This window comes from Polyodon spathula, chromosome 26, assembly GCF_017654505.1.
Source record: "Polyodon spathula isolate WHYD16114869_AA chromosome 26, ASM1765450v1, whole genome shotgun sequence".
Classification (NCBI taxonomy): Eukaryota; Metazoa; Chordata; class Actinopteri; order Acipenseriformes; family Polyodontidae; genus Polyodon; species Polyodon spathula.
Window position 1 is genome coordinate 18,475,068 of NC_054559.1, and position 27,473 is coordinate 18,502,540.

General features: G+C 41.9%; 3 protein-coding genes across 3 annotated transcripts; 1 reads left to right on the plus strand and 2 right to left on the minus strand.

Moving 5' to 3' along the window:
* Positions 1-908: 908 nt before the first annotated feature.
* LOC121300520 (heterogeneous nuclear ribonucleoprotein M-like) lies at positions 909-9,360 on the minus strand. The gene is made up of 17 exons (XM_041229085.1): positions 9,311-9,360; positions 8,947-8,957; positions 8,642-8,755; positions 5,947-5,999; positions 5,232-5,239; positions 5,049-5,142; positions 4,506-4,718; positions 4,200-4,353; positions 3,888-3,937; positions 3,729-3,792; positions 3,462-3,584; positions 3,182-3,223; positions 2,832-2,909; positions 2,642-2,740; positions 1,837-2,408; positions 1,572-1,623; positions 909-1,319 (listed from the first exon to the last, which is right to left on the minus strand). The coding sequence occupies exons 1-17, from the start codon at positions 9,358-9,360 to the stop codon at positions 1,156-1,158; spliced, it is 1,941 nt and encodes a 646-aa protein (XP_041085019.1). The 3' UTR covers positions 909-1,155.
* A 1,320-nt stretch (positions 9,361-10,680) lies between these two features.
* LOC121300597 (ras-related protein Rab-11B-like) lies at positions 10,681-16,527 on the plus strand. Its single transcript, XM_041229203.1, has 5 exons — positions 10,681-10,911; positions 13,503-13,698; positions 14,071-14,264; positions 14,420-14,500; positions 14,717-16,527. Exons 1-5 carry the CDS (start codon positions 10,872-10,874, stop codon positions 14,860-14,862), a joined length of 657 nt encoding a protein of 218 aa, XP_041085137.1. The 5' UTR covers positions 10,681-10,871; the 3' UTR covers positions 14,863-16,527.
* Positions 16,528-20,607: 4,080 nt separating this feature from the next.
* On the minus strand, positions 20,608-26,972 carry LOC121300541 (E3 ubiquitin-protein ligase MARCHF2-like). The gene is made up of 5 exons (XM_041229110.1): positions 26,753-26,972; positions 23,581-23,816; positions 22,795-22,990; positions 22,290-22,499; positions 20,608-21,608 (listed from the first exon to the last, which is right to left on the minus strand). The coding sequence occupies exons 2-5, from the start codon at positions 23,754-23,756 to the stop codon at positions 21,450-21,452; spliced, it is 741 nt and encodes a 246-aa protein (XP_041085044.1). The 5' UTR covers positions 23,757-23,816; positions 26,753-26,972; the 3' UTR covers positions 20,608-21,449.
* Positions 26,973-27,473: the final 501 nt, after the last annotated feature.

Below are 27,473 nucleotides of genomic sequence, written 5' to 3' on the forward strand. Positions count from 1 at the left end.
ATCTGATGTATTTATAGAACCAAGCCCTTTGTCCCACTTAAATTTACCAGGTTTTACAAAAAATAGGGTGCTTTTTTTTTTCCTCCAGATTTACACCAAGAAACCCACAGCTTTATATTCTGTAGATGAATTATTGTAAATAATTAGTAGTATGTGTGACAGTAAATGGTCAGCCACCATACCCAATTCCCAATACAGCTCAACATCCCCATCTTTAAAACTAAGAATCAACATGGTTTGAAATAACCCTCTTCCCAACCTGTTCAACCCTCAAATCAGATTCCAGCTCAACACTGGTTTACAAAATAGGATAATTAATAGAGGATATCAGAATTGATTCCTCCAATAGGCATCTTGAGTCCAATTGGATTGTGCATATAAAACAAAGCAATTGTCATTCTAAAATTCACAGCAAATAGAAACCAATTTTCTGTCCATTCCCAAAGAGAGGGTCTTGTATATAATGTATACTAAATGTGGAGCATCACACCAGGACCATAGTGCACTGAACCATGCTTAAATCATAAGCAAGGCATCTTTAACAGGTCTCTGTGATACATACAGGGTTATTACAAAGTAAGTTTACCACATCAACACACCATATTAACTGTGGGATATGCAGGGTAATGTGTTCGGTGAAAAGAACCAACACTCGCAGCTTCATCATGAGCACCTGCATTGAAACAGGAATTTTATTGACTTGAGACTCCATAACCTCCAAGGGAGAGCTATGGGCGAAGCTTCAGGTCTATAATTCAGATCTGTGCACACATTTGTTTGAATTTCTTACCCTAAAATGACACCGTTGTATCCAAATATTCCAAAGGACAACAGTTATTACCTTTGATTAGAACTTATTTTAAATTATTTGAACATTTTAAAATAAAAGAAACACACCAAAATTTGACAAACTGGGAATTTTATTATCAAAAAACCACTGCTTACAGAAACAAGGATGTCAGATGCATCAAAAGTTAACCATTTTGAGAAATTAAAAAAAGTGATTAAAATACCAGTTTAAAAATAATAATTTGGTCACAAACCGTGAAGCAAGCATAACGTTTAAAACAAAAATACATCTTAAACTGACACAAATCACCAAAATTGAAGGGGGGAGTAAGGACAGAAGGGTCGCTGGTTGTCAGGGATATGGTTTTATGCATTCCTGTCGATCCGGACGTCAATCTCCCTCCCGCTCAGCCGCGTGCCGTTCATCAGCCTGCAGGCCCGGTCTGCTGTCTCTGGACTCTCAAAGCGAACCACCCCACAACCCTTCGACTTCCCGTTCTCCATTTTAATATCTGCATACTGCACATGGCCTGCAACATAAAACAAAGACACTGAAGTCAAGCCAACCGCTGAACAGTACAGACAGGCTGAATTTAAAAAACAACTTGTATGCATGCACTTTAAAGGCAATCTGGGTGAAATTAATCAACATCTCAAATCACAACCCAACCCACGGTCATAACCAAGTGCTTATTTATTGTGGTCCACTATGAAAAGAATGTTCACGTGTACCAAGTGAACCTCAAGTACTGAGTAAAATGCTTAATGTGCTACAAACTTACCACATGAGCTAAAGGTGTCCTTCAGCATTTTCCAGGTGAAGTCAAAAGGAAGCTGTAAGAAGGTAAAATAAGTTTTACAATCCTAAATAAACCCAAATTAGCAAAACCAAAATTAGCCAATGACACCAAACTCAAATCCATCACAAGTGTTTATTATAGCCATCACGGTTTGGGGCAAGGACCACCTTAAATTTTCCCCAATGTGGGGGGGATCATGAATAAAAACACAAAAATAAAAAAGACCTACGGTTATACTGTTACTCACATTTCGGACAAAGATCTGGCAACCCTTTCTGGGATTGGCTCCTGGCCCTACCCCTGGCCCTCCAACTCCTGCACCAGCATAGGCATTGCCGAAGCCTCCACGGTCTAGTTCTACAGGCCTATCGAACCCAGTTCCCACACCAGCAGAGCCCATGCGGTCCAGGCTTGAACCCATGCGGTCAAGCCCAGTGCTGGGGTAGCGATCCAAGCCCGTGGCCCCCAGACGGTCAAAGCTGGAGCCCATGCGGTCAAGACTGGAGCTCATTCTATCCATGCCCAGCGGGGCCATGTAATCCATCCCAGAACCCATTCGCTCTAAACTGGACGGGCCCAGACGGTCATACCCAGCAGGGCCCAGACGGTCCGCACTGGAGCTCATACGGTCCAGGCCAGATCCAAGGCGGTCCATACTGGGCCCCAGCCGGTCTAACCCAGAACCAAGCCTGTCCAGATCAGAGACACGGTCCATCCTGTCCATGCCCATTCCAGCTCTGTCCAGCCCTGGCATCCGGTCCATTCCGGAGCCCAGACGATCCAGACTTGAGCCCATGCGATCCATTCCCAGAGAGCCTCCTGGAAAATAAGGGGGGGTGGGAAGAGAAATATATATTTTAAAAAGGATGGTACTGACTAGCATTGACACTTCAAGAAGAGTTGGTTTTGTGCATTCACACAGCCCGTTAAAGCTCGGACCATAAAAACGAAGCTACCAGCTGGCAGAAAATTAATTTAATACGGCAAGCAGAACCATTTACTTAAATATAAAAATATTTAAAAAAGGGGAGGGGATACCACACAGTACTAACCCATTCCTCGGTCAAAAGAATCTCCGTAACCACGAGACATGCCCATATCAGTCCTGCCAAATTCTCTATCAAAGCCCCCCCCCATTCCACGGTCCATTTCTGAAATAGAGAACATCAGTCAGGTAAATTATTCCAGAAACAATTAATTGAAAAGGAGATTGCTCATAACAGGATTCAATATGGTACCTACCACTCATCCTCCCCATTCCAGATGGTCCAAAGCGATCCATACCACTCATGCCGCCACCACCATAGGAGCTGTCCATACCTGGAATTCAAAACAGGCAACCAGTTTAGTGTTGTCACAGACATACAAGTCAAGCAAAAAAATATATCTCTCTACCTAAAATCAGTCAGTGGATCACAAACACACAGGAATGAACCAATAGAACAGGATCACCTTCCATTCAGCTCAACAGAAGACTAACAGTTTGGCCCAGAAAAGTAGAACCCTCAAGTTATCCTGCAGTTTCACAGATTGTGTCTCACTGAATCTATTCAGACTATGCTTCAGAAAGACAAGTTGCAAAATGTACCTACCTCCCATTCTGCCCATGTTTCCATAGCCCATTCCATCCATACCTAGGGGGGAGAGGTCACAACAGATTTGTTTGTTCATTTAAATAGGAGGCCATACTCTTTTGCAAAAAAGAGAACAGGAAATGCCTACAAAACAAAACATACTGCAAATGCTGAGAATTTTTAAACTTCAATAAAAATACCATTTCAAATGTTTTTCAAACCACAATAGACTGGCCATGCCATCTCTATGGAGTGTATCCCCTTACCACCACACAGAAAAAAGCACAAATGCGCTCACCTCCAGGTCCCGGGCCTGGCCCCATGTTGCCCATTCCACCTCCTCCACCGCCTCTGTTCATCTGGTTCGAGCCAATGGGCTGTCCACCAGGTCCAAGACCTAACCCTATTCCACTGAGGCCACCTACATGAGTCAGGTTACAGTCATTAGCTTTCAGAGAACCATAACACCGATGAAACAGCGGAGAAACTAGTAGAGGCCGAAACCAGCATTCCGTTTCAAGTCAGAAATACATTACGAAATTGAATGCAATTTATTAATACTTACGAGGAAGCTGTGGAGCTCTTTCCTGAGGTGGAAAGTCACCTCCCTTTGGCAATGACTTTTCATCCTGTAAAGAGAAAGGAATCCATTGTAATGATTCTGTGCACACTACTGTATTCTAAATTAATGTTTAGATTTAAAAAAAAAAAAAATCCTACTTACCAGTTTAACATGCATGGGTCTGTTGAAAAGCTGCTGGCCATTGAACATGGCTGAGAGATAGTTAAGGAACGTTCAAGCGATTTAATTTACTACAAAACTAGATTGCTCACTCTGCGGCCTCACAGCATCGTCAATTTCACAGACAAATCAAGTTTTTACATGGGGCAAATTTGCCATTACATCTCTAGACTTGCACCAGAAAATACTAAACATTATTTCTGTAAAATTTATAATATGAACTCCCTTGACCCATATCTGCCATAACCCCACCACCCCCCCCCAACAAAAAAAAAATATCCTTATGAAGGATACAGATTGCCTGCACAGCTTCAATGGGCATCTCAAAGGTGACTGTGCCCATCCCTCTGCTCTTGCCATCCTTGTCCTCCAAGATATCAGCACGCACCACAATTCCTGCCATGCCAAACACCTCTTTCAGCTTCTTCCAGCCCACCTTGTAGTCCAACTGTGAAGAGATGACAGGTCAGTACTATGCATATCAACTGCACACAGCACATCTTACAACAAAGCCCCACTGATTTTAAAATTGGTCATATTGTAGCACTTCAGGAATCTGAGAAATGCAGGTTTCTCTCATACCCACCCCCCCTTACTTACATTGGCAACAAAGATGGTGCTCCCAATCCTGCCAGCCTGAAGCCCATGCAGCAGCTCACTGGGGATGTTGGGGTTGTTCATGAGGCTTGGAGGAATGTTGACCATGGGGGGCCCACCAGGACCAGGACCAGGGCCCATTCCCATCCCCATCCCACCAGGGGGGCCACCAGGAGCTCGCTGCACAGCCCGGCGAGCAAACTCTCCATCCAAGTCCTGGGCAAAGAAAGAGGTTAACGGTTATTTGGCAACACCTTGGTGCACACACCAGAGAGCACTTCACAAAACGGCCATAGGGATATGCATAAATAAAATGTACTCCAAGACTACACAACTCAAACTGCATCCATGGTCTTGTGGATAACTTGTATCACCTAAGCTTGTATTTATATTTATGCCTCAGAGTAAGAGCAAAACATCCTTCTGACACTTTAGGATTACTTGTTTACTTCCATGTCACTGCTTCATTTTTAAAAATGACACATGGTAGTAGCTACTTGTGGCAAGTGAAACATCTCAAGTGCAGCCTGGCCTTTCAAGTCTTACCTCTTTCACTTTAAGAGGCCGTCCGTTCAGGTTGTGCTTATTGACCTTCTCCACCGCCTTTTTCATTAGCTCTTCAGTTCTAAACTCCACAACCCTGTAGAACAAAATCTGCATTATCACTACTGTCAAAGCAGCAGAACTGAAATTAAAAAAAAAGTCTGATGCATTTAAAAGTATACTTACGCACAACCCTTTGTTAGCAGAAGAATCCATTAGAGAATAGAAAAAAAGAAAAGAAAAAAGTTAACATCCTGCATTGTTAACACTTTTTTTTTTTTAAATACATACCTGGGTGCAATGCTACGTATGTTTCAGATTACCCTTTAATTCTTCAAACAAGTTTTACAAAACAGGACAAACTGTCAATTTCTCCAAAAAAAAAAAAAAAAAAAAAAAATCTATTTTATGGCAACACACTCCACCCATCTTCACATTCTGAAAACTGTACTAAGCCAGCCACACTTCAAGACATGCAAGCTAAAAAGGACTTTCCAACTGAATCCAAGTTTGCAAATCGAGTTTCAGAACTACTACTACGCCAGCCATGTATGCAAATACTACTTACAAATCACGTTACAAAGAAACCATTTAACAAACCCAAGTCAAGGACACAATTTGTAAAAAGCTAAAATGATCCCGGGCATTAAGCATCCAACATGGTCACAATCTGTAGCCTCCAAGTTATTAAGGCACATCTTCAATTGGGTACGGGTCCCCCAAGTTGCAAAATGGGACTAGCTTCCATGTTCCCAAACAGGCACGTAACCTTTCAGGTTGAATTTCAAAGAAGTGTGACAGCATACCTCAGGAGTTTCAGCTTGCCGAAAATCCCAAACATTGACAGAACAAAAAGAGAAACTCAAACTTTTTCGAACTGAGGTTCGACTCTTTCACTTACCCTCGATTTGCCTTCCGCGTCCATTAAGTGTTCCACGTATGTTACCTCACCCACTACAAATCAGAATCCAGACGACACACACACCAAGGGAGAGAAGCCAAGAAAACAATGGGGGTTTAGAACAGACATCGACAACCTTACGTTGTGGTGAGCATGGGCTCAGTCAGCAAGGCCAGTGATTTCTACAGTACCTCAGCTACCCAAACACTTCTGGTACAGGTTTACAAAGAACTTGTGTACATGAAGGTCAAACAATAAATAAAAAGCAAACTTCTCATCTTGTCCTTGTTGAAAAAAGTTCCAAGAAGCCACCTGCACTACTGCTCAAATAAAAGGAATGAAATATCAATTCAAAAAGGGTAGCAACCACCTGCTAATGGCAAAAGGATTCCCTAGACTAAATCCTTTAAAAGAAGTCTGCAAAACAGATAAGGAAACAGGGGGTTTACAGACTATAGCTCGCAGCCAAAATCGTAAGTTCACAAGGTCAAGCCAGGTTACTTAAATAATAAAATGAAGACTCAGTCTTTAAATCACAAAACCACGTCAACATGGGGGTGGTCTGTATGGGCTATCACGATTACATGATGTACAGCCAACCATTACTAGTTTAAAAACTATCAATGTATGGTTTGTGCTGCAATCCCCAGCAGCCAGCTACAGGATCAGCCTGTCAATACAAAATGAACAAGGACCTAACCTTAATATGCTAATTTGAAGAAAGAAACCCAAATTCATGTTGGGGGGGTGGGTTGGGGAGAGAAGAGGAGCAAATAGCTTGACTAACAATCAACTGAGTGAACACATCCTTTATGATTCCAGAACAGCCTTAACACAGCCAATTAAGCAATTATCCAGACCTGAAACAAGGACAAGTTTAAGATGCACCATTTCTTTGTAGACCTGTACCCCCCACAAACTCCTGCTATACATAGAGCAGCAGCCCTAGATACCAACTGGTCATTTTAAACCATTTGTCATAAGGCTTTGCAATGTGATATCAAGCAGGCACAACACTGCCCATGTTAAAACCTAAAAAAAGAAATATTGCAATTAAGGCCATACAGCATTTATACAAGTGAAGCTAGAAGTAAAATCAGATATTTCAAAAAGGGGGATTAGACCACTTAATATTTCCACTGAGCACAAGATTTATCCACAAAGCTGGTTTTATTACAAGCTACACAGGTAGACAAACTTGTGTAAAAGTGTGCATCAGTGGACGGGGGTCCATGAACATGGACACCAAATTAGAACATAATTTCCAGTAAAGGTGATAAGTACTGTGCTAACGACCAATGGAAAAAAGCACACACACACCTTTTATTTTGATCTTAAATGTTAAGTCAAAAGGTACCACCTCGTGGGACTGCTGGTTAAGCCAAACTGTCATAAAACATAAAGCTGACAGCTTTAAAGGTTTTTTTTTTTTTTTCTAAAATATAAATAAAACCTACTACATATTACATGGATCAGAAACACTACATGGTTTGGTTAAGTGTTCCAAGGGCTGTCATCCTTAAAAAAAAAAAAAAAAAAAAAAAAAAAAAAAAAACCCTTTCGTAATGTTTAATTAAATTCAAAGTGAGATGTGGGTTCCACAAAAGTGAAAATTTCTGGTGTTACCATGACTTGTAGAAAGGGGTCGATGCCACATACCCAGACATTTCAGTTCAACCTGTTGGTCAACAGTCTATATAGAAAGAGGGATGCCAAATCCTCATATCGGGTCACAAAGTACCAGTAATCCAGTTTCACACATTTCACATTCCTGTTAACATGTCCCCCCATCTACCAAATCTCATTGCAGGTTATTGTAATGCATATCAACCAATAGAACTGGTGTAGCTCATATCAAACCCAACCCCAGCTTTAAAGGTGCCATCTTAATGGGTCTGTCCAATGCCCCCCACCAAAAAAAGAAAACTCTTCTCCGCCGGCCCCTTCTTTCCACTAGAGGAAACACCCATTACTGACATTTCAGTAGCTTCAGAGTTTCTCCTGTTGGCTACATAAACATGTCTCATTGCCCTACTGATGCAAAAGACAGTTAAACTGCCACAAAGTAGGAAGAGAGAACACACTGTATTGCAGCATTTCAACTTCACAAAACGGTACTTTCCACCACTTGTCTCCCTTGGTAAAAATGTAGAACAGACGGTCAAGCTGATGGAGGTGAAGTGTTCTCCTGACCAAAAACGTGTTTTTTACTACTTATTTTTTGGAGCGAGAGGCCACACACACACAATGCTCAGGCATTTCAGTGCCTTTGGGTCAATAGTTTAATCGAGGAGAACACTGCATCTCTTTACAAAAACAAATCCAAAAAACTCAAATTCTGAACCACCAGGAATATGCACAATTGCGGGATTATGAACACAGAACAGGGAGAGAGAGCTGCACAGAAACGCATGCTCCACCACACTCCTCTAGATACACCATAGGTACAGCACTATCTGCCCAACAACCAGGGATTCGGTCATTTGGTTGCTGGTATATTTCACTTATTGTAGAAACAAAAACGCACGCAGCAACACAGTCTCCTACAAGTCCACTAAAGCCAACGAACTGCGGGCCTGGAGGCATGAGAAGCGGCATCTCCTTTTTCCAGCCGTGTCCCTTGCTGTTCCGCTGCAGGGTAACCTGGTTCAAAAAGAAAGGCATTGCCCCACCCTCCACCCACCGAGACAATTACCTTTCTCCTTCATCAGATCTTTGAGAGCCTGCCATTTCACATCGAAAGGGATGTTGCTGACAAACACTCGGAATCTCCTATTAGACGGGTTCCCCCCGTAGGGTTCAAAACGATCTAAATGCCGTCGCTAATTCCTTGTAAACGTAACAAAACATTATTAAAAGGCGACAAATATTCCATATATAATATATATAAAATATTTACACCCTCTGCTGTTTATCATTTCTCGCTTCAAACGTTTTTTTTTCCTATCACCCACAGCCACTAAACGGCCTAAACAAAGGATAGGCCTGCGTTTTAACTACCCCTCCCCTCCCTAAAAACGTGTTACAACCATTTAAAAACTGCGCATATCGAAAAAAGCCAAATAATTATTATTATCAAGCTACTGTGTGTAATTTTTTTTTTTTGAAAAATGCAATTTTGATACACTTTTTAGGTTTCTGACTCGGGACTATAATAATCCACATCCTAAATTACGCAAATACCATTTGATTTGTAACGCGGCCATGGAAACAGAAAATCGCTCACTCTGAATAAATACTTACAATGGGTTTCGTTAGTGCTTGCGTGTTCATATCGTGTCAATTGCAGGCAAGTCTTTCTTTTTAAAATTCACATTGTTTTTTAAAAAAAAAAAAAAGAATTTTTTTGCAGAAAGGCACTTACCCTAGGCCCGGCTTCTCCATCATATTTTCAATAGGAGCCTCTGCAGACATGTTGTCGCAGTTTTCTCGTTCGTCTCTTTCCTAAGGAGCAATATGATTCTAGTAAGTTTCTTATTCAAAGTATTGCGGTTGGGTTTTATCTCTTTTTATACACTGGCTCTTTGACGAAAACAACAACCCCACTGAAATGGCGGCATTCAACCCAGATACACAGTTATATAGCCAAGCGAGCATGCCGGGTAATGCACTGCCCCATCTGCATGCAAAGACAGAGTTGTTTGGATCCCGCTTTTCCAGCAAAACGCTTGCTTTTTGTTTTTTAGTACATTTTCATGAGCTCTACTTTACTTATGCGGTCTAGTCAGGCAGCAGTTGAAGTTATGTTGTCAATGAATAAAAACACATCTTGATTAACACAACAGAACACGACTGAAAAAGCTCTGGCAATCTAGGAAATAGGCAACATTTACAAACAAATGCTAGCAAAATGCTGTCTTTCACAATATTACATTTTCAAAACATGCTTTTAACTCCAACCGTTATTTCCAATTAGTTTACTAAATATTGTAGTAATAATAATAATAATAATAATAATAATAATAATAATAATAATAATAATAATAATAATAATAATAATGAAAAGATAGGGGTTGTAGATTTGGATATTTTCCGAATTACGCGACAGAGGTGCCACATCGTAATGCTCACCACCGGTTAACTTTCACCCCGTGAAATTACCCGTGGGTAAGCATTTGGCTGTGGCACCGGCGTGAAAGGTTCAAATTCTCCTTGGCTCCACTCCCTAAACAGGCTCAGATCCTCTAGGAATTATTTCTAGAGCCGCCCCGGGACAACATGGGACATTTTCACCTTAAAGAACATTCGCTGTGCAAGAATGGTCGCGCCTCTCCCATGCAGAACCTCACTGTGTCCAGAAGCAGTCCGGTGGTTATCGTGGGTGTTTCAGAGAACTATTGTAGAGTATAATTCGAGGGGCTTGTTGCAGCTCTGTATACGATATTCTGTTGACACACCCGCTTGTTACAACGAATACAATGATTTATGCAGGTTAATGGTCTCAACCAGATCGGCTCTTAATTTCTTTATTTTAGATGTAAGGGATCCCACAATCCTGACATCACACATACCACAGGTATAACAAAAATACCACAAAGGTTCAGTAACCCCGGCCACTAACGCATGTTGTCACCGCCCAAGGAAATTCACTTAATTTAAAAAAAAAAAAGAAGAAGTTTTGCAAATGCAATTTAAACTGGTTAAATGTGGACGCGCCTGACCTTGCATTTGTGCAGTGACTGCAGCACCGGACCCTTTGCATTTCATACGGTAAAGAGCTGGCCGCATGCACTGTCGTGGGCTCCTCCCTTCGCTGCAGACTCAGGAAGGTGGCTCTGTATCTTCTTGCGGTCGGATTTGACAGCCCCTTCTTGTCTTGCTCAAAAAAAAAAAAAAAATTGCAGGAACACGACACAACGCCAGACCAAAACAAGTAATCAATCGGCCTTTGTTCCCTGCACAGAGGGGAAGCCACGGTTGGAAATATGGGCAACAGAGACGATGAATACGATTTCTTGTTCAAAGGTAAGCCGTCTTTTACAGTTTTCTGTATTTGCTGACTGTATCACTTGGTTAATACTAGTGGCATTGTTCATTATCAGTGCATGTCGGGGTCTGCCTGCTTCAAAGAGGTTATATATTTTAGAGCATTTCATTAACGCGAAATGTTTATTTTAGATTTACTATCTGTACGGTTTTTTTTTTTTTTTTTTTTTTTTTTTTTTTTAAACAATTCCTGGACGTTATCATTGTTTTCTGTGTTAACTATCGACGCCGAAAATATAGGTAATAGCATTGCTAAGCTATTATATAGTAATATCGTAACGATTGCCGTATATATATAATATCATATATCTATATATATATATACATATATACATATATCCATATATATACAATATATATATATATTATAAGATATATATTATATATATAATATATATATTGTAACAGTAACATAACATTGTCATGTTCGTAAAGTAGATGAGACACACTTTGTACTGTCGTAAGTTTATGTGTGGGTGGGGACTTCAAATGGAGGGTAAATTTAGTCTCTACTCGTATATATGTCCCTGCGATCACTATATACATGTCTGTCACGCTATAACAATAGGTACGTAGTGATAATATGTACAGACAGTGCGATATTGTTTCCAATGACTGACCAGTTAACTGTACAGTCACGACTTTCCTCCCCCGGTAATTCACCGTCGATGTTACCAGCAACTAAAATGCACTCCCATCCACACGAATTCCCCGTGTTTATAGACATTTGGGCCGCAGAGAGACAGCCAGCGGAATATTGTAAAGGTTACTTTAGCGTTGTTGCTGACCACACACAAATAAATGTTGGCAGGAAGCAAGGAGATGAAGTGTATTTGTTTGCAAGCAGCCCCTTCAAAACGCTACTCGCAATGACAGGATGCTGTTTAAACAGGCGCTATATGCCGTTGATGCTGTATAGTAGGTGTACTCAATGTGACCAGGAATATGCTGTAGTAGACTGAAGCTTTAGTTGTACAGTGTGGACAATAATACACATGTACAATAGAGGCTCTGTACACTGCAGGGGGATATTGAATGTTCCTGAGTGCTAAAACACAGCTGTATAAAAGGTATTGATGTCAGGATCACTCTCTAGCCTACATTCCCTTTAAAGCTGCCCAGCCTGCTGAGTCCAGCAGTGTTTGTTGGAGCCCCTGGAGAGCAGGGAAGGAAAGAGACCCGAAGCTGCTGATTCAGATTTCCTCCTGACCCGGCTATCTGCTCCCTGCAGTGTGACACTGGGCTGCCCAGAACACTTCCTCCAAACCCCCACTTAAAGCTACAGCAACATGCTTTACTGTACGTTACAGGCTATGAGCAGGACAGTCTATAGCCATTGCCAAAAGTTTAGCATCGCCCTATAGACTTAGCTAATTTAGCTTCATAAAGTCGAATGAAACCTACTGAATAATGTTAATTAATGTAAAATGGGACATTTTTAAGTCAAATATATAACACTGTGCTACTGTTATTGCTTCTGGGAGATATCATTTTGTAGTTTCTTTGATCACATGATGTTAAAGATCTAAATTATGTTAAAATAGGTCTCAATCCTAAGTTTCTAGGCGATGCAAAACTTTTGGCCACAGCTTTAGTATGTAAATACTATAATTAAGCATATTTTTGACTCATACAGGGATGGAAGTACGACTCTGATTGAGCAGTTTGATCCATTCCTGGTTTTCCTATGAGTTTTTAATAAGACACACGCCTGAGCTGGTTACCTACACCCTGGGGCTAATCAATCCTGCTATGCAGTAGGAGTCTTATTTCCTACCCTGTAGTTGTAAACAGGCCAACTAGTATTATGTGTATCATGCAGCAAAGACTGAAATTCTGGTTTCTGTGAAGGGATTTTAGGTGAAAAAGGTATTCTGGAAACTATTGATTGGTTTAACAAATGAATATCAATCATAATAAACCAGACATCGATTATTTCTGACTGTGATATTTTACACATATGGTAAGTTGAAATAAACCACCACAAAGTGAGGATTTTTACCCACCTTATCGCATCACCAGTTAGACACCAGACACATGGATGTGGTCTGGAATGCACTTTAATGAATTAATCCATTGTTCTGTGCTGATGCTCTGAATCACAGGCAGTCCTCATGCAGTTATAAATCATTTCAGCTTAATTGTGTTAATGGGAGCTTAATTAGTCACACTGATTAGGTCAGATGTGTCTGAGACTATCCTAAACAGAAAAGAAAAAGTGAATATGAGTTCAGTTTCCTTCCCTCTTCTCAACTGCCAAATACGTGATGTTCCATTTCTGACCAAAAACTGTACTTTGTTCAGAGATTAAAAAGGAAACAGCTGGAGAGGTGCGGGTGAGAGTAGAGAAATGAGGGGGTAGGTTACTGTAACAGCCAGTTGAGAATGACCAAAGCGAGGGGAAGAGCTGTCCAGATGGCTTCTTTCCATCATCTCCTGGCATAACATAGACATCCACGCACGCCCTGTTCAGAGGTTCGTTCAGTCAGACTGAGCTTTTCAGTTTTGTCTTGGTCAGGACAGGTGGTTCTCATGCAGTGATTTCTGACTCCTGTATATTTTGGTTGCAGTGGTGCTGATCGGTGACTCTGGGGTGGGAAAGAGTAACCTGCTTTCCCGATTCACACGCAATGAGTTCAACCTGGAGAGCAAGAGCACCATCGGGGTGGAGTTCGCCACCCGCAGCATCCAGGTGGACGGCAAGACGATAAAGGCTCAGATCTGGGACACAGCCGGGCAGGAGCGCTACCGAGCCATCACGTCGGCGTGAGTGGCAGGGCTGCCAGAATTCATTTGGGGGGGGGGGGGGCTTATTGATCGGTTCATGGCATGGGTGGCAAAAAGATCCGGTTTTCATTTTGGGAGCCAGTACTGAATACATTACAGCATCAAGTTAGACTTTTACATTTTAAAGATCTACATTTCTTAAAAAGAATTAAAGCAGTTTAATTTTGTTACACGCAATTAGCTGTTGAATGTTTGTTTAAGAACGCTGCCTAAGTACACATGTAACAAAGCCAGAACTGATTTTTCGGGTTGTGTGTCACTAGTTTCAGCGTGATTTCCTGTCGTGGTGTTGTTGGTAGATTGTGAGCTCGCAATACCCCAGGTGTGTCTGACCTACCCTTTCTCTGTCAGGTACTACCGGGGTGCGGTGGGTGCTCTGCTGGTCTATGACATCGCCAAGCACCTGACCTACGAGAACGTGGAGCGCTGGCTGAAGGAGCTGCGGGACCACGCTGACAACAACATCGTCATCATGCTGGTGGGCAACAAGAGCGACCTGCGGCACCTGAGGGCTGTGCCCACCGACGAGGCCCGTGCCTTTGCAGGTATGGGCAGCAGGGCTAGAGGCATTTCCCTGGAGGTACATGGGTGCCTGTGGGGAACAGACATTTTGGGGGGGGGTCATGGAGGATAAGGTCATTGAGAGAAGCTTGTCAGGTTTCATGTTCATTTACAATGCTTTCTCTACCTCTCTATACAGAAAAGAATACTTTATCATTTATTGAAACCTCTGCCCTGGACTCGACCAATGTGGAGGAGGCATTCAAAAATATCCTGACAGGTAAGCGTTCTGAATTAATACAACCGGCTGCTGTTCACTTTCTCCCAAAAAAGTGTCAGCTTCCACTGAACTAACAAACCCAGTGACTTTGTTGTTCAGATTGCAAGCTTAAGTTTTGATCCCCACAGCGTTCTTGTGTCACAGCCTAGTTTTACTGGTACTGACTTGTTGGGCCCCACAGCCAGTGAATCTCAAACGCTGTGCTCTCCTCCACAGAGATTTACCGGATTGTATCGCAGAAGCAGATCACTGACCGATCGGTGCATGACGAGTCTCCTGGCAACAACGTGGTGGACATCAGCGTTCCGCCCACCACAGACGGCCAGAGACCCAACAAACTGCAATGCTGCCAAAACCTGTGATCCCCGATCCCTCCCCTTCCCCTTCGTGTTGTTTGTGCTGCTGTCGCATAGTCCCTGATTTCACTGGAATTTTCTATTGTCCCGTTACTTCATTTCATAGAGTTATGTTCTGCCTTCTGTCGTTAGCCCCTAAATCTACACTTGAGGGAAGTTAATACAGTCTGCAGTGCCTAGAGCAGCTGTGAGGTCCCCCACCCCACTAGCAGGCACTCTCTATGACATCATCTAGAGCAGCCCTGACTGTGACAAGCTGAGACCGCTTAGGCTACACGCATTTCTATTTATCTAATAGAGGACCATAGAGAAATGTGCAAGTTATCTTTTAAAATAATGACGCAGTTGCAATATTTGACCTGCAGGTGGTGTAGATATAAAAAAATAAATAAATAAATAAACAAAAACAAAAACACCTTAAACAGGGAAGTGCTTTCTACCACTTTTACACTTTATGGCTATAGTTTGAATTGGAGAACACAAATGTAGTGCTACCCGAGTAATGCCCTTGTTCGATCAGCCTTCGTTGTGAATGCTGGCGTCCTGTGATGTCAAGGCATGAAGACAGGGTTGCAGCTCTGCAGTGAAGGAAGAGGGGTGTTTTCAAAGAACTCGTGTGGTGTTCCGTAACCACGTCTCTTTCTGTATAGGTTTGCATTCAAACCCTGTTGTGAATTTTAAATTGATTCCCTCTTTTCGCCGCTAGTGAAAATGGTAGTGCTCCTCCCAGCCACTGCTGAGAATTTATTAGTGGTAGCATGTTATTATTATTAACCAGTGCACAGTATGGTAAGGAGACAGTTTAGGGCTTTGTCAAGTGAAACAAATAGACAAAAAAAAAGTGCCACCTCAGCTCTGAGATGCTCAAAAAGACATGACAGGGTCTGTTTTATTTATCTAAAGCGATTTTAATACAGTTCAATACAGACATCATATTAGTTCAGTCATGGGCAATCTGTTGACCCCCCTTATTAAGCACTGTTTGATCAATATTCAGGTGTAGAAAACCTGTACATGTCATTGTTTTGTACAGTTGGATGTACGCAGTGAACACAGCAAGGCTAGTCACATGATAACATAACCAAAATCAACACGTTTTAGGTTAAAAGTCTGCAAATATTTGTAAGTTTTTACATTTAAAATGCATATTTACTTCTCTTTTTCTTGCATGCTCCGCTTGTCTGAAAGGACTGGACTGTAGACACGAGCCCCCCACTGAAGACTGCTTCTAATGGGCTTTAATACCTGCTCCAGCTCAGCAATAAGGCGAACAGTATAGTACGGTGGTAAAATTGAAAGTCTCCTAAAAGCAAGATTAAATACAAAAAAAAAAAAAAAAAAAAAAAAAAGGGGGGGGGGGGGGGTAATGTGATAACTTATAAAAGTCATGATTTTAATGGAATCCCTATTTAGAACCATATAGACTATTGAAATAGAGTACATTGTGTTGATGATGCATTAGTACACACCAGTGCTTAATCACAGTGAACAGGTGGGATCTTGTGTTAAGGCCACTCTGAACCCAGCACTAATTGAAACTAATGAAGAAGCACTCTTACTCTATCTGGGGGAGTCCTGGTTTAACGAAGCGTACAGATCTACTCAACGAGCTCTGCTCTCTCCTGAGAGGTGAACAAGCGAAGCCAGTAATAAACATTGTTTCAAAACTTACCTGGCTCTGGTGTTTCTGTCCCAAATAATCCCACCTGGCTTTGCACATGTAAAGATGTCACATGCAATACGCACCGTCCTTGGCAGACTCTTACAACACATCATACAGAAATATAGCGTACAGCGTTTTATTTTTTTATTTTTTTATTAAAGTTCCTTCTGAAAAGGTAAAATGTCATGAATGAGTTACACCCACTTTCTAGGCAGCGAGTAAGAAGACACTCCTACTAAATCAGAATGTATTGTTGAGAAAAAATAAATTCAAAAGAGCAAACAAAAAAGAGAATGACACAGCCTGTTATATATGCCATTTCTTCCACTGTAAATAAAGCCACACAGTACAATGTATTTACAGCGTGATGCAGGTGAACAAGCCCACCCCTGGGGGCCGGCGCATACTGGAGAGGAAACCACTCGTGCAGCAAAGACCCTGCTAGCCCCCCCACCTCGAGAACGTTTTTGCAGCTCATTATCCACGCCTGTGAAATGGAGGTAAAGCGACCACATATAGAACCTGTGCAAAACCTACCAGTCTCATTTAGATTCGGCCATTCTTACAGTAATAAAGACCCTGAGCCACAGATTATTTTACAGTGGGAATACATTTGGTCTCTGACACTCGGTACTGTTTAATTGAAGGGAGGGCAAAGGAACAGGGTTTGGTGTACCGGCTTCGTCTTCCAATCCTCTCCAAGGTTAGGAGAAAGGGATCACACAGCAGCTATGGAAATATGACTCCTACTGCATAGTTGTTCAGAGGGAGTTTCTGATTAGCACAAGAGAGAAAGTGACAGGAGATGCGATATGGTACATGTGCACATCCTCATGCCTGTGTTGTTCCAGGTTTTATCCAGTCATTTGTTTTACTGTATATTGCTATGCATGTTTAACCCCTATGCTTGTGCAGTGTACTGCAGCTATGTATTTTACAGTTAAGTCAGACCTATTTGCACATTAACCCTTTAAGGTAAAGAGGCACAATTATGTGTTCCACAAAGACAATTATGCAAACTTACTGTTGCAGCGGGGTACACGAATCAGGGTTTGAAATGTACTGACAGATTGGATCTGATCAGTTTCCTCCCTGTGATTCTCGAGTCAAATAAATGAAGAAACCGTTTGAACTGCCGCTCAGTTCCTTGTGTACCTTAAGGGGTTAATAGTAACTTATTGCACTGCTGTTCTGAAGATTTATTTTTTTTGTTGCTGTATTTGTTGTATAAAATATTGCCAATCTGCACACAAACACAACTTGGGTACCATCAGGCATCCCCAAACCTGATTCCAACAGTAACTGTACAGCAGGGGAGCAAAAAAACAGACGGGTGCTGGACTGTTTTGGCACCAATATGCACCCTCACCCTCTTCCTCATAAGATTAATAGAGAGGGTCATTCGTGTCCGGTCACAGATTACAATTAGATTATCACATTGCTCAGTGAAAAAAGTTATGCAAATTTAAAAATGTTCAGAAAGGAACAAACATGGGCTAATCATCTCCACCATCGTTTTCAAAAACAAAAATATGGAAGTGATTAGAAGAGACGAGTTTTATTGAAGATTCTGGTCTATGAGGGGCCAGCTCTCCACAAAGCCCCTTTAGTGGTTGTAACAGAGAGCGATCAATGAAAAGGCATTGAAATTCAAAACACATGGAATAATGAAAAAAAACAAAAAAGACCAAACCCAAAACATAAATGCTTTAAAACATTCTGTAGAAATGATTAAACAAATTAAAACTTAAGATTTTTTTTTTTTTTTTTTTAAATGCATGTATTTATTTATTAATTCATTTATTTTACAAACACTAGTAGTATAATTCTCTATAACCATCCACCCCGGGTAGCATTAGGAGGCTGATTTAAAATCAGCTGGCACTGCAGCAGTTAACTCTATGCCAGCTGGTAGAACTACTACTATGGATGTGATCCATTCAAGGAGAGAACCATTTCTTACAATACAATTAAAACACTATCTACGGTATATATAGAGGTTTTAAATTTTTTTTGTTCAAAAGTGCCACATAAATATATTTTTATTTCATTGGGGTTCAGACTTTGGCATCATATTTATCCGACTCTGGGGAAAAATATCCATACAAAACAAGTGCTTAAAAATGTCCAGGGGTCGGCAACTTGTCCATACAAGGAGACGCATGACATGGCAAAAGTTATCAGTGTCCATGGCAGTGAATACGTCCAACATGCATGGAATTGTGTAGAACTCTGTTTTGTTTGTCCGTAGCCAAGATTATTATTATAAATTTAAAATGTCCAAATCACCAACCGACATGGTGCCGACCCCTGAAAACAACCATCTCCAACGACTACATCATACACAATCTTTCAAATCCACACGCATCGTTCCCTTCTTTATTTTTCCACAGATCATTAAAATAGTACCAAAACCACCTCTAAACAGTGCAGATCTATCACCCCCCCCCCACCTTTGCTTTGGGTGCCAACAATCATTCCCAAAGCAGGCCATACCTTTAAACAATACAATGGAAATCATTTTAGGCAGCATTTCTGGGTCAGTACGATTGCACAATCATCCGCAGGCTTCAGGCTGCTGACACCAGTAAAGATACACGCAGGTATTTGGGTGCATGGAGGAAACGGGGAGGGAACAGGAATTTATTTGCTACAAACACTTTTTTTCTTGCTTGCATAGCAGTTTCAGCTAGCTTGCTGGTGACCACAACATTCTGGTAAAGGACGAGACACAAAAAAGCAAAGTGCTACAAGGCCATTTCTATTCTACTACACAAAATAAACTTCAAGATGAGGTCCATTAATACAAAAGGGTATGCAATACCAGCTGACACTAGGAGCTTGACAGCTTCACAACAAAACAAATTAAAAAGGAACACTAAAAAACACACGATTGTAAGCAAGGGGTTTTTGTTTTTTTGTTTTAATCCCCCAGGTTTCCTGGACTGGAGCTCGCGATTCAAAACACTTGAAACAATTTAGGAAGCAAGATTTGTTCTGATCCCTCCTATTGCCCCCGAATTAAAGCTTTGGTAATTTTCAATTTTGAAGGTAGTTCACCGAGTTTCATCTTAAGGGTATTCACTAACAGTGTGCATGTGTGTAGAGAGAGTTGCAACAATCTCATTTCACATACCTAAAGGAGCTACAGGTAAGGAAGCTAATGAAAATTGCACAAGAGACCCCTATAGCAAATGGTACAGCACAACAGGCAAGACTTATGCAATAATTTAGCCTTCACCTATTAAGTGCATCACTGTGAAATTATGATGAAATGAGAGATCCGGAGCGTTACAGGAAAACTACTTACAAACAGTCCTCAATTGGTATTTTTCTGTTCAGTCAACATTTTAAAAAGTCTATAGGTGGCATGGTAGGCTATGCAAGTTCAAACCTCCATGCTGCTCCACTTATTGTAATGAAAAAAGATGTCACAAAACCATACTGGATCTATCCTAATGCTTTAGATTTAATTTCCTGTGGTAAGAATGAAATTATATTTGTGACCAGAGCAGGTGGCATTAGAAGTATCCGTAGCCCTGACAGAACATGTGTTCGTGTGTCACGCATCACAGCCCTGTACCCACCGGGCTGCCTGCACTCAACAGATCAGCCGAAAGCATTAATGCAACACTGTCCCCGACTCGTGTCTGTGGCACACCTTCACATGCTGACTGATGCCGATTAGAAGATACTTACTGAACATCAACATGGATTTAAAGTACACTGAAAGGACTCCTCCTTACTTCCAGAGTCCAATTTTGACATTAAAATCACCCCAAATTATAGGATGCACAGACGAGCAACTTGCACTTATACTAAATAGAAATCAACTGACCTAATCTTACGCAACTGCATTTCTGAATGGCATTTCTTCAAAAAAAGATTAAGTATAACTGTAGCACCTTAGTGTTGGTTAAAAATAATTCTTCCCGAGCGTCCAGGCACAATGACCCTGTTGCACTCAAAGTGCAGAAAGCTGGTCTCCAGAGACTCTCCTTCCAGATTTATCAAAAAAAAAAAAAAAAAAAAAAAAAAAAAAGCTTTTTTTTTTTTTTTTTTTTTGGAAGTTGCAAGGCTTGGGTCTTTAAATTATAATTTTTTGTAAATGGCATTTAAGAAACATGTTTGTCTTCCCTACAAACAAACAAACAAACATTTTATGTGCATGCATGCAAAACCGTGGGTTTGTGTGTATATTTCACACCACGAGAACGAGGAGGACAGTGCTTTAAATGTTTATTGCACCCTCCGCGAGATGATAGTCACTCCAGGCAACCATGGCAGTGTAGGAAAGGAGAAATCACTTTTACACTTAAAAGGACAGACTAGTCACAAGCCTCCATCCTCCACTTCGATGAGGTAAAAGCCACTGCCGACTTCTACAGCTCATGTCACTTTACCCTGTTAATCCAGCAGAACTGGAGAACAGCCAAGTCTCCCGAGACTGGGCAGGAGATCCACCAGTGCCATCTGTTGCCACCCAATGGAAGGTCTCGAACGTATGTAAAGAGTCATTTGTTGCAATTGGTCTTCAAAAAATGAACGTTACAAGAAGCAGGCTTCGTAATTCTTGAATTTGCTCGAACAAAACAGAAATATATATTTTTCAGGTAAAGATTACATACGCCATCTATACCGGTAGATGCCATCAAAGCAATCCGACCCCATCTTTACTGGGAAACCTGCACTCAGGATTAACGCAATGTCTGGATGATCCGTGCAGACCAACAGGAAGGGGTCATGAAAACACTTCGGATTTTGTTGGCTTCGCTCACAGGGAAATACAATTTGAGAAAGGTTGGTGTTTATAGATGAAGAAAAAAAAAATAATTCACTTGAGAGTTGGAGTGTGAGGCGTTGTGAAGATCAAGCCCATTCTGCTCAGCCCAATGCCCCCACCTCTTCCCCACTCTCACCTGGGGGGGGTTCATACGATGGTCTCGTCAGCAGTCTTCTTCATCAGCTTGGCGGAGAGCAAGGACTGCTGGGTAGAGTGAGTGCCCTTGGTGTCAGGAATCATCAGACACACCTTCTGATTGGTTCGTCTCCATTCCGTATACAGCTGCCAGTGATAGCGGAATGAAACCTGGAGAAGATGATAAAATGGAGTAGTACAGTACACAGCAACTACAAGGAAAATTAACAAAGTTAAAGCTGATGTGATCCTTCTCTCATATTTACTACAGCAGTCACACATATAGAAGTAAGACTCCAATTGCACAGCAGTTTGATCCATTTCTGACAGCTAATCAAGGTTGTACTGGAACCTGGAATGGGTGAAACAGTTACAATAGGACTCTTACTTCCATCTCTGCAGTCACAATACAGGCTAGTCTTCAAACTTCTTGGTCATTTCCAGGCGGGAGATAAACTATTGTTAGTATATTCAGCTTATGAAAATTTTATTTTATTTGAGAGCGTGTTCCAGTTACTAATAAAACTGTAAATAATGTTGGTTTCTTTACTTGTATAAATAATGCATATATATATTTCAAATTTAAGTTTGGCAGGGATGGGGTAAAAGCCCGTCGGTGCCAAATCCATATACAGAATGCATCTGGAGCTTAACTTAAGTCGAGCCACATGCATCAAAAGAGCCAGCTCCTTTGTTCTGGAGAGGTTAGTTTAGTGAGAAGGCTGGGAGCAGCAGGTTGTGACAGCTTGGATTTGTATTTTTTCCTTTAATCTTTTGCGATTTAATAAAAGCATGCGAAAAGCGCTGAACTGCCGTCCTCCGCCTCTGCTATTCCCACCCCGCTATACTCACCAGAGTCCAGAGGACGTAGATAGTGAACAGAGCGATGGTGAGCGCGATGAGCCCCACGGCCTCCAGCCGGCTGTTGAACTGGAGGTGGTCCTGGGCGCCCCGCAGACACAGCCAGCCCGAGATGGCAGCCAGCGGGGTGATGAAGAGGAAGCACACCATGTCACAGAACAGCGTCCTCTTCTCATTGCGTGGGCCGGGGTCTCGCAGCCACTGAGAGAGCAAGCAGACAGAGCTGTCAGCGGCAGCCACTCGTGTGATTCGCTCAGGATGGGGATACTTGCCGACACTTTTATACGCGCCACATTCAATTTATTTTATATATATATATATTATATATACACACACACACATACATATACACACACACACACACACTATTTAATAGAACTTCTGTTGACATTTAAATCAAACCATTAGACAAAAAACAAAGAAAAATGTGTGAGAATTTGGGGGGCACACAGCTAATAGTAAGCATTACAGCAGCTTGAGTATTGACCTTTGTTACCTCAGTCAGGGGCCGGGGCCTCCTCTCCACAGTGAACTCTGTGTGGCACAGCTCACAGTAGCTGGTGTTGGAGGAGGAGAGCCACTTCTCCAGGCAGCTCTTGTGCACAGTGCCCAGGGTCCCAGTGCAATCGCACGGTGAGAGCAGCCCTTCCCCGCTGCCCCCCTCATGGCAGATTCGGCAAATGGGCCCATCGCTGCAGGGACAGAACAGGTTGCGAGCACAGTTCAGAAAACAGGCAAGAGAACACAGACTGCTGCATGCAATAACACAAAGCGAGGGAGCGCGAACCCTAAAAGCCCTCACACTGTGGGTTTGTAATAGAGTTCTTGGAATTACCAAGAGGTCACCTGCTGATCTCAAAGCAGGAGCCGGCTTACAGGGAATAAGGAACTCGCACAAACAGGTAGAACCATTATTAGATTTCTTAGCGAGTAGCAGCGTTTTGAAATCAATGCTCTGCTTTACAGGAAGCGAGCATAACGACCTTAACCCCTTAGAGGACACAAGGAATTGAGCGGCTGTTCAAAACAGTTTCTTTTTAAAAATATATTTCGAGAGCGACTCAAGAATCGCGGAGGAGGACACTGACAATTTGGATGACCAGATCCAGCCTGCCGGTAAATTTTAAACCCAAGTTTCGTGCCACTTGATGCAAAAACAGGAAACTTAACATTTTTATTTGTGTCCCTTCTGAACATGTTAAACTGGGGGAATATGCTTTATTTTTTTTGATTCAGTATGTTGTACTTTATGCTCTTCTTAAAGCATACTGAAGTGGCTGACCTTTGTGTCCCCAGCGCTTTGATGACTGTGGACAGGAGCCTGCCGTCCTTTGCAGTGACCTCTGTGATGTACTGTGCCCTTCTGATGTCGGACTCCAACACGGTTTTGGACAGTGCTGCGTTGCCAGTGCAGTCACACAGCGAGCCGGGCAGATGGCAGCACTCTCCCGTGGTCATGGCACGCCGAGGAGGTAGCGGTGTTCCCTCTAGAGACAAGCTCCACTGGTCAGGCAGGTCCTGTCATTCAAAACAGTCAGAGAGTCAGCCCTCAGCTCCATTTCAGTGCAACATTCTCAACCTTTCCACAGTGAAGTTACCAGACACCAGGTTTTACAAAGAAGGATACATTTTGGTTAAAAAGAGAAGTCTTCAAATAGGTAACTCAGGAGTTTAAAACAGCTCCTATATGCACCTCAGTTTATTCATTTGAACAGCTCAGTGGTGAGAAATTGACAGCAACATAAATCTGGACTTAAACATGCCTTACGACATGAAAAAAAATCTATATAAAAAAGGAAGAGTCACACTTGTACAGTAAATGCGTGTACGCTTAACAGCAGTGAAAGAAATCCCACCGTGGCCGCATTTTGTTTTTTTTTGTTTGTTTTTTTAAATTTGTTGAAATCAAAACAAGATCCCGAAAAAGAGCAGCCAGTGCCTCCTAGACACACACATGACCCTGCAGGAAAAGGATGGGTTGGTTCTGCTTCGAGATCCAGGAAAAGGGCCCTAGCTCCGTTTCCTGGTACTTTTCAGAGAGTTCCTTACAGTACACGATGGTCTTGGAAAGGGTAATAATTGAGGTCAAAAGGCATGCTAAATTAATATCAAATGGATTTTTTATTTTTTTTTATCACTTTTGATGATTGTCTATTTAATTTTATTCGAAGCTGGTACACACATACGGTAATTTCCGACAAAAACACCCGTCATCAGTCCACAGCCATTTGGCTTGAGTAACATCATCATCTGTGCAACTGCCAGCACATGACACATTTGTAGGAAAAACCTACATGAGTAATTATACAAGCAGTAAGAACACACAGTATTGCCAAACTGCAGGCTGTTTTTCAACCAGCAGTAAGTTAAGCCACACGACCCAGTGCTGAAAGCAAAGGGTTTAGAGCAAGTCTGTGGGTTTTAAAATACCAGCAAAACTACAGGCCGACACTGTGGGGCCCATCATTAACCAGGCAAAATATCCAGTGCAGGACACCGTGTATTTGAGGCACAGTCTCCAGAGTATCATCACAATTCCATTAGTGGATCTCAAGATATAGCTAAAACATGATTTAACATATTAGTCTTGAGACCGGGTAACAGTTAAAAAAAGGGAAAATATTTCACAGCATTAAAAGTTAGCCTTTGAGGCAGCCATACAACATAATTAGAAAGTCTATGAAACAAGACTCCTTAATTTCATGTAGAAAAGTTGGTAATCGGTGCTCACCCAACTTGTGGCTCTAAATGCACCCGAATGTGCAGGGTTAGGTTAACAGCATCTCATCCGGGCAAGGCAGAAAGTGAAAACCAGGCAACATGCTTCACCAAGCAGTTAAATCCCAGACATGTGATGCATAAAATCACTTTTCATGCACTCTCAAAGCGCACTGGATGAGTAGCGCTTCATCCAAGTGGAAAACTTCATTAGGAAGCACACGGGCAGGAGAAAGGCTGGAGTTCCACAGAGCACGCAGGCACCCTGGCGTTTTCCAAACCCAGCATCACCTGTGTACATCTCCAAGAGGACTTCTGGTCTTGAACACCAGTCATCAGGCAACATGTACCAAGCCAACAGAGACATAGTAAAGACGCAAAGTTGCATTAATCTGTAAATGAAGCGGTTAGTAGGGAAACAATATTCTCCCACACTGTAATAACCTGCTTGCCGCAGCACTAGGCGTGTTCTAGTTCTATCCGTTGAAGGGTTTACTAAATAGCGGCAAGCCACAACCTCCCACAATAAAATACGCATTTCCAATACTGTAATTTACAGGCAGGACCTATAGAAGTGATATTTATGAGGTTGAAAACTAAGCTTGCAATCTGAAGGCACACTTTCTGCAATGTCTGTCAAACTGCCAGACACAGTCAATATGCCTTAATACCAGCACATGTTTCTGTGCACCCAGGTGTGGGGGTTGGTGGAATAAGACTCTGCATAGCACTTACACCCATTCTAGGTTTTAGTAGAACCTTGATTCATCCCAGTGTATAGGTCTATGGGTAATAAGCTCCATATGAGTAACAAACTCATAGTAAATCCAGGAATGGCTCAAACCGCTATGCAATGGCGGTCTTATTTTCCATTTTCTGTGGTAGCCACAAGTTACAGCATTCCTGGCTGCAGAAATAGAGAATAACTAAAGAGATAAGGTTATAACTGGCATGCAATCAGGACGTGAACAAATAATATGTTGAAATATAGGAGGACGGTGGGTTATTAACAAATATAGCCTACTTGCTGCCAAACTACTGTTAAATCTTACACAGCACTGCTGTCCAGCCTATTGTAATTTGACAGTTAAATGCAAACATTTAGCACGGGTACTTTGGATATGTCTTTATACTGGAACATGACTGAAAAAACTAAACTAAAACACTGATGCCAAAACATGGCATTTGAAAAATATTAAAAAAAAAAAAAGTGTTTATTACAATTGCATTGTGAATTTCGAGAAACAAAAAAAAAAAAAAATCGAGATCCGAAATTTTCCCCAAAATGAACGAGACTTGGTGGCTATACGGAGTACCAAGCGAGACGAGCTGGGGCGGGCTGTCTAGAGTCGGGTGTGCCAACCTGCCCGAATTCGGGGTGACTTGAACGCAATTGTACTCGGGGAAATAAAAACAAAACTGCAGCCCTCACAGCGACCCGACAAGAAACTGACCGCCAGATATCATTTCCCATGACATGGAAATATTACAGAGCATAGCATAGCAAAACACAAAGCAGGCCAACACAGATAATACTGCACACCGTGTCACCCCATATATATATATATAAACATTATTCCTTCTTGAAGCATTATTAGATTTGCAATCAAAGCGTTGCGATGCCATAATATTTGTTTGTATGAATATATACAAATACATCTAATCGCTATAATAAACAGCTACACAGCTCGACGAAACGAATTTGCTTTTTTAAAAAATTGACATAGGATACTTACGGTGTCTGCCTTTTTCCATCTTCAGCAGATTAAAAACCACTATACAGGTTCTCCAATAGGTGTACAGATAAATCTATTATTATTTAAGTTTCACCAGCATCGTGTATCTTTTGTTTTGTTTTTATTCTGCCTGTCCCCAAACGACAACAACCTCCTCCTGCCGTTTCTAACAGTGAAACGTACTACGTACAGTCCCTCCGTAAGCTGCCGCTCTGTCTGACGCTGGATACGTGCTGATATTTGGGCAGCTCGGTTTAAGAGGTCCGCGGAGTTTTTAGAGTAATAGCCGACGGTGAAACGACCAATAGGAAACAAGGAAAAACAGAACTGACGCGTCACCCAGCCAAGCAGATTGGAGATAATGACGCAGTAGTCCCACCCCGCTCTTGCACTGTCTGCGACCCAGTTTGCAGATGTGAGGTGACGCTGCATTTTGTTATTGTACATTTTAAGGAGCGGGGTCCCAGGACGACGACGGACAGTCGAAAATGTTCTGATTTACCGTCGTTATTGTGGGATATTATTCGTTGTCATTAAAGGGCAACAAAGTGACGTAAATTGTGTTGGGCAGGGAGTCGCTGTAGTGCCAAGGTTGTAGCAGGTGACGGGTGCAGCTGTACTAGGTTTTGGATCAAACTAGCTGAACGATTCACACACACACACACACACACACACACACAAATACAACAGTAACGCCAGGACCCATTAATATGCCACATTA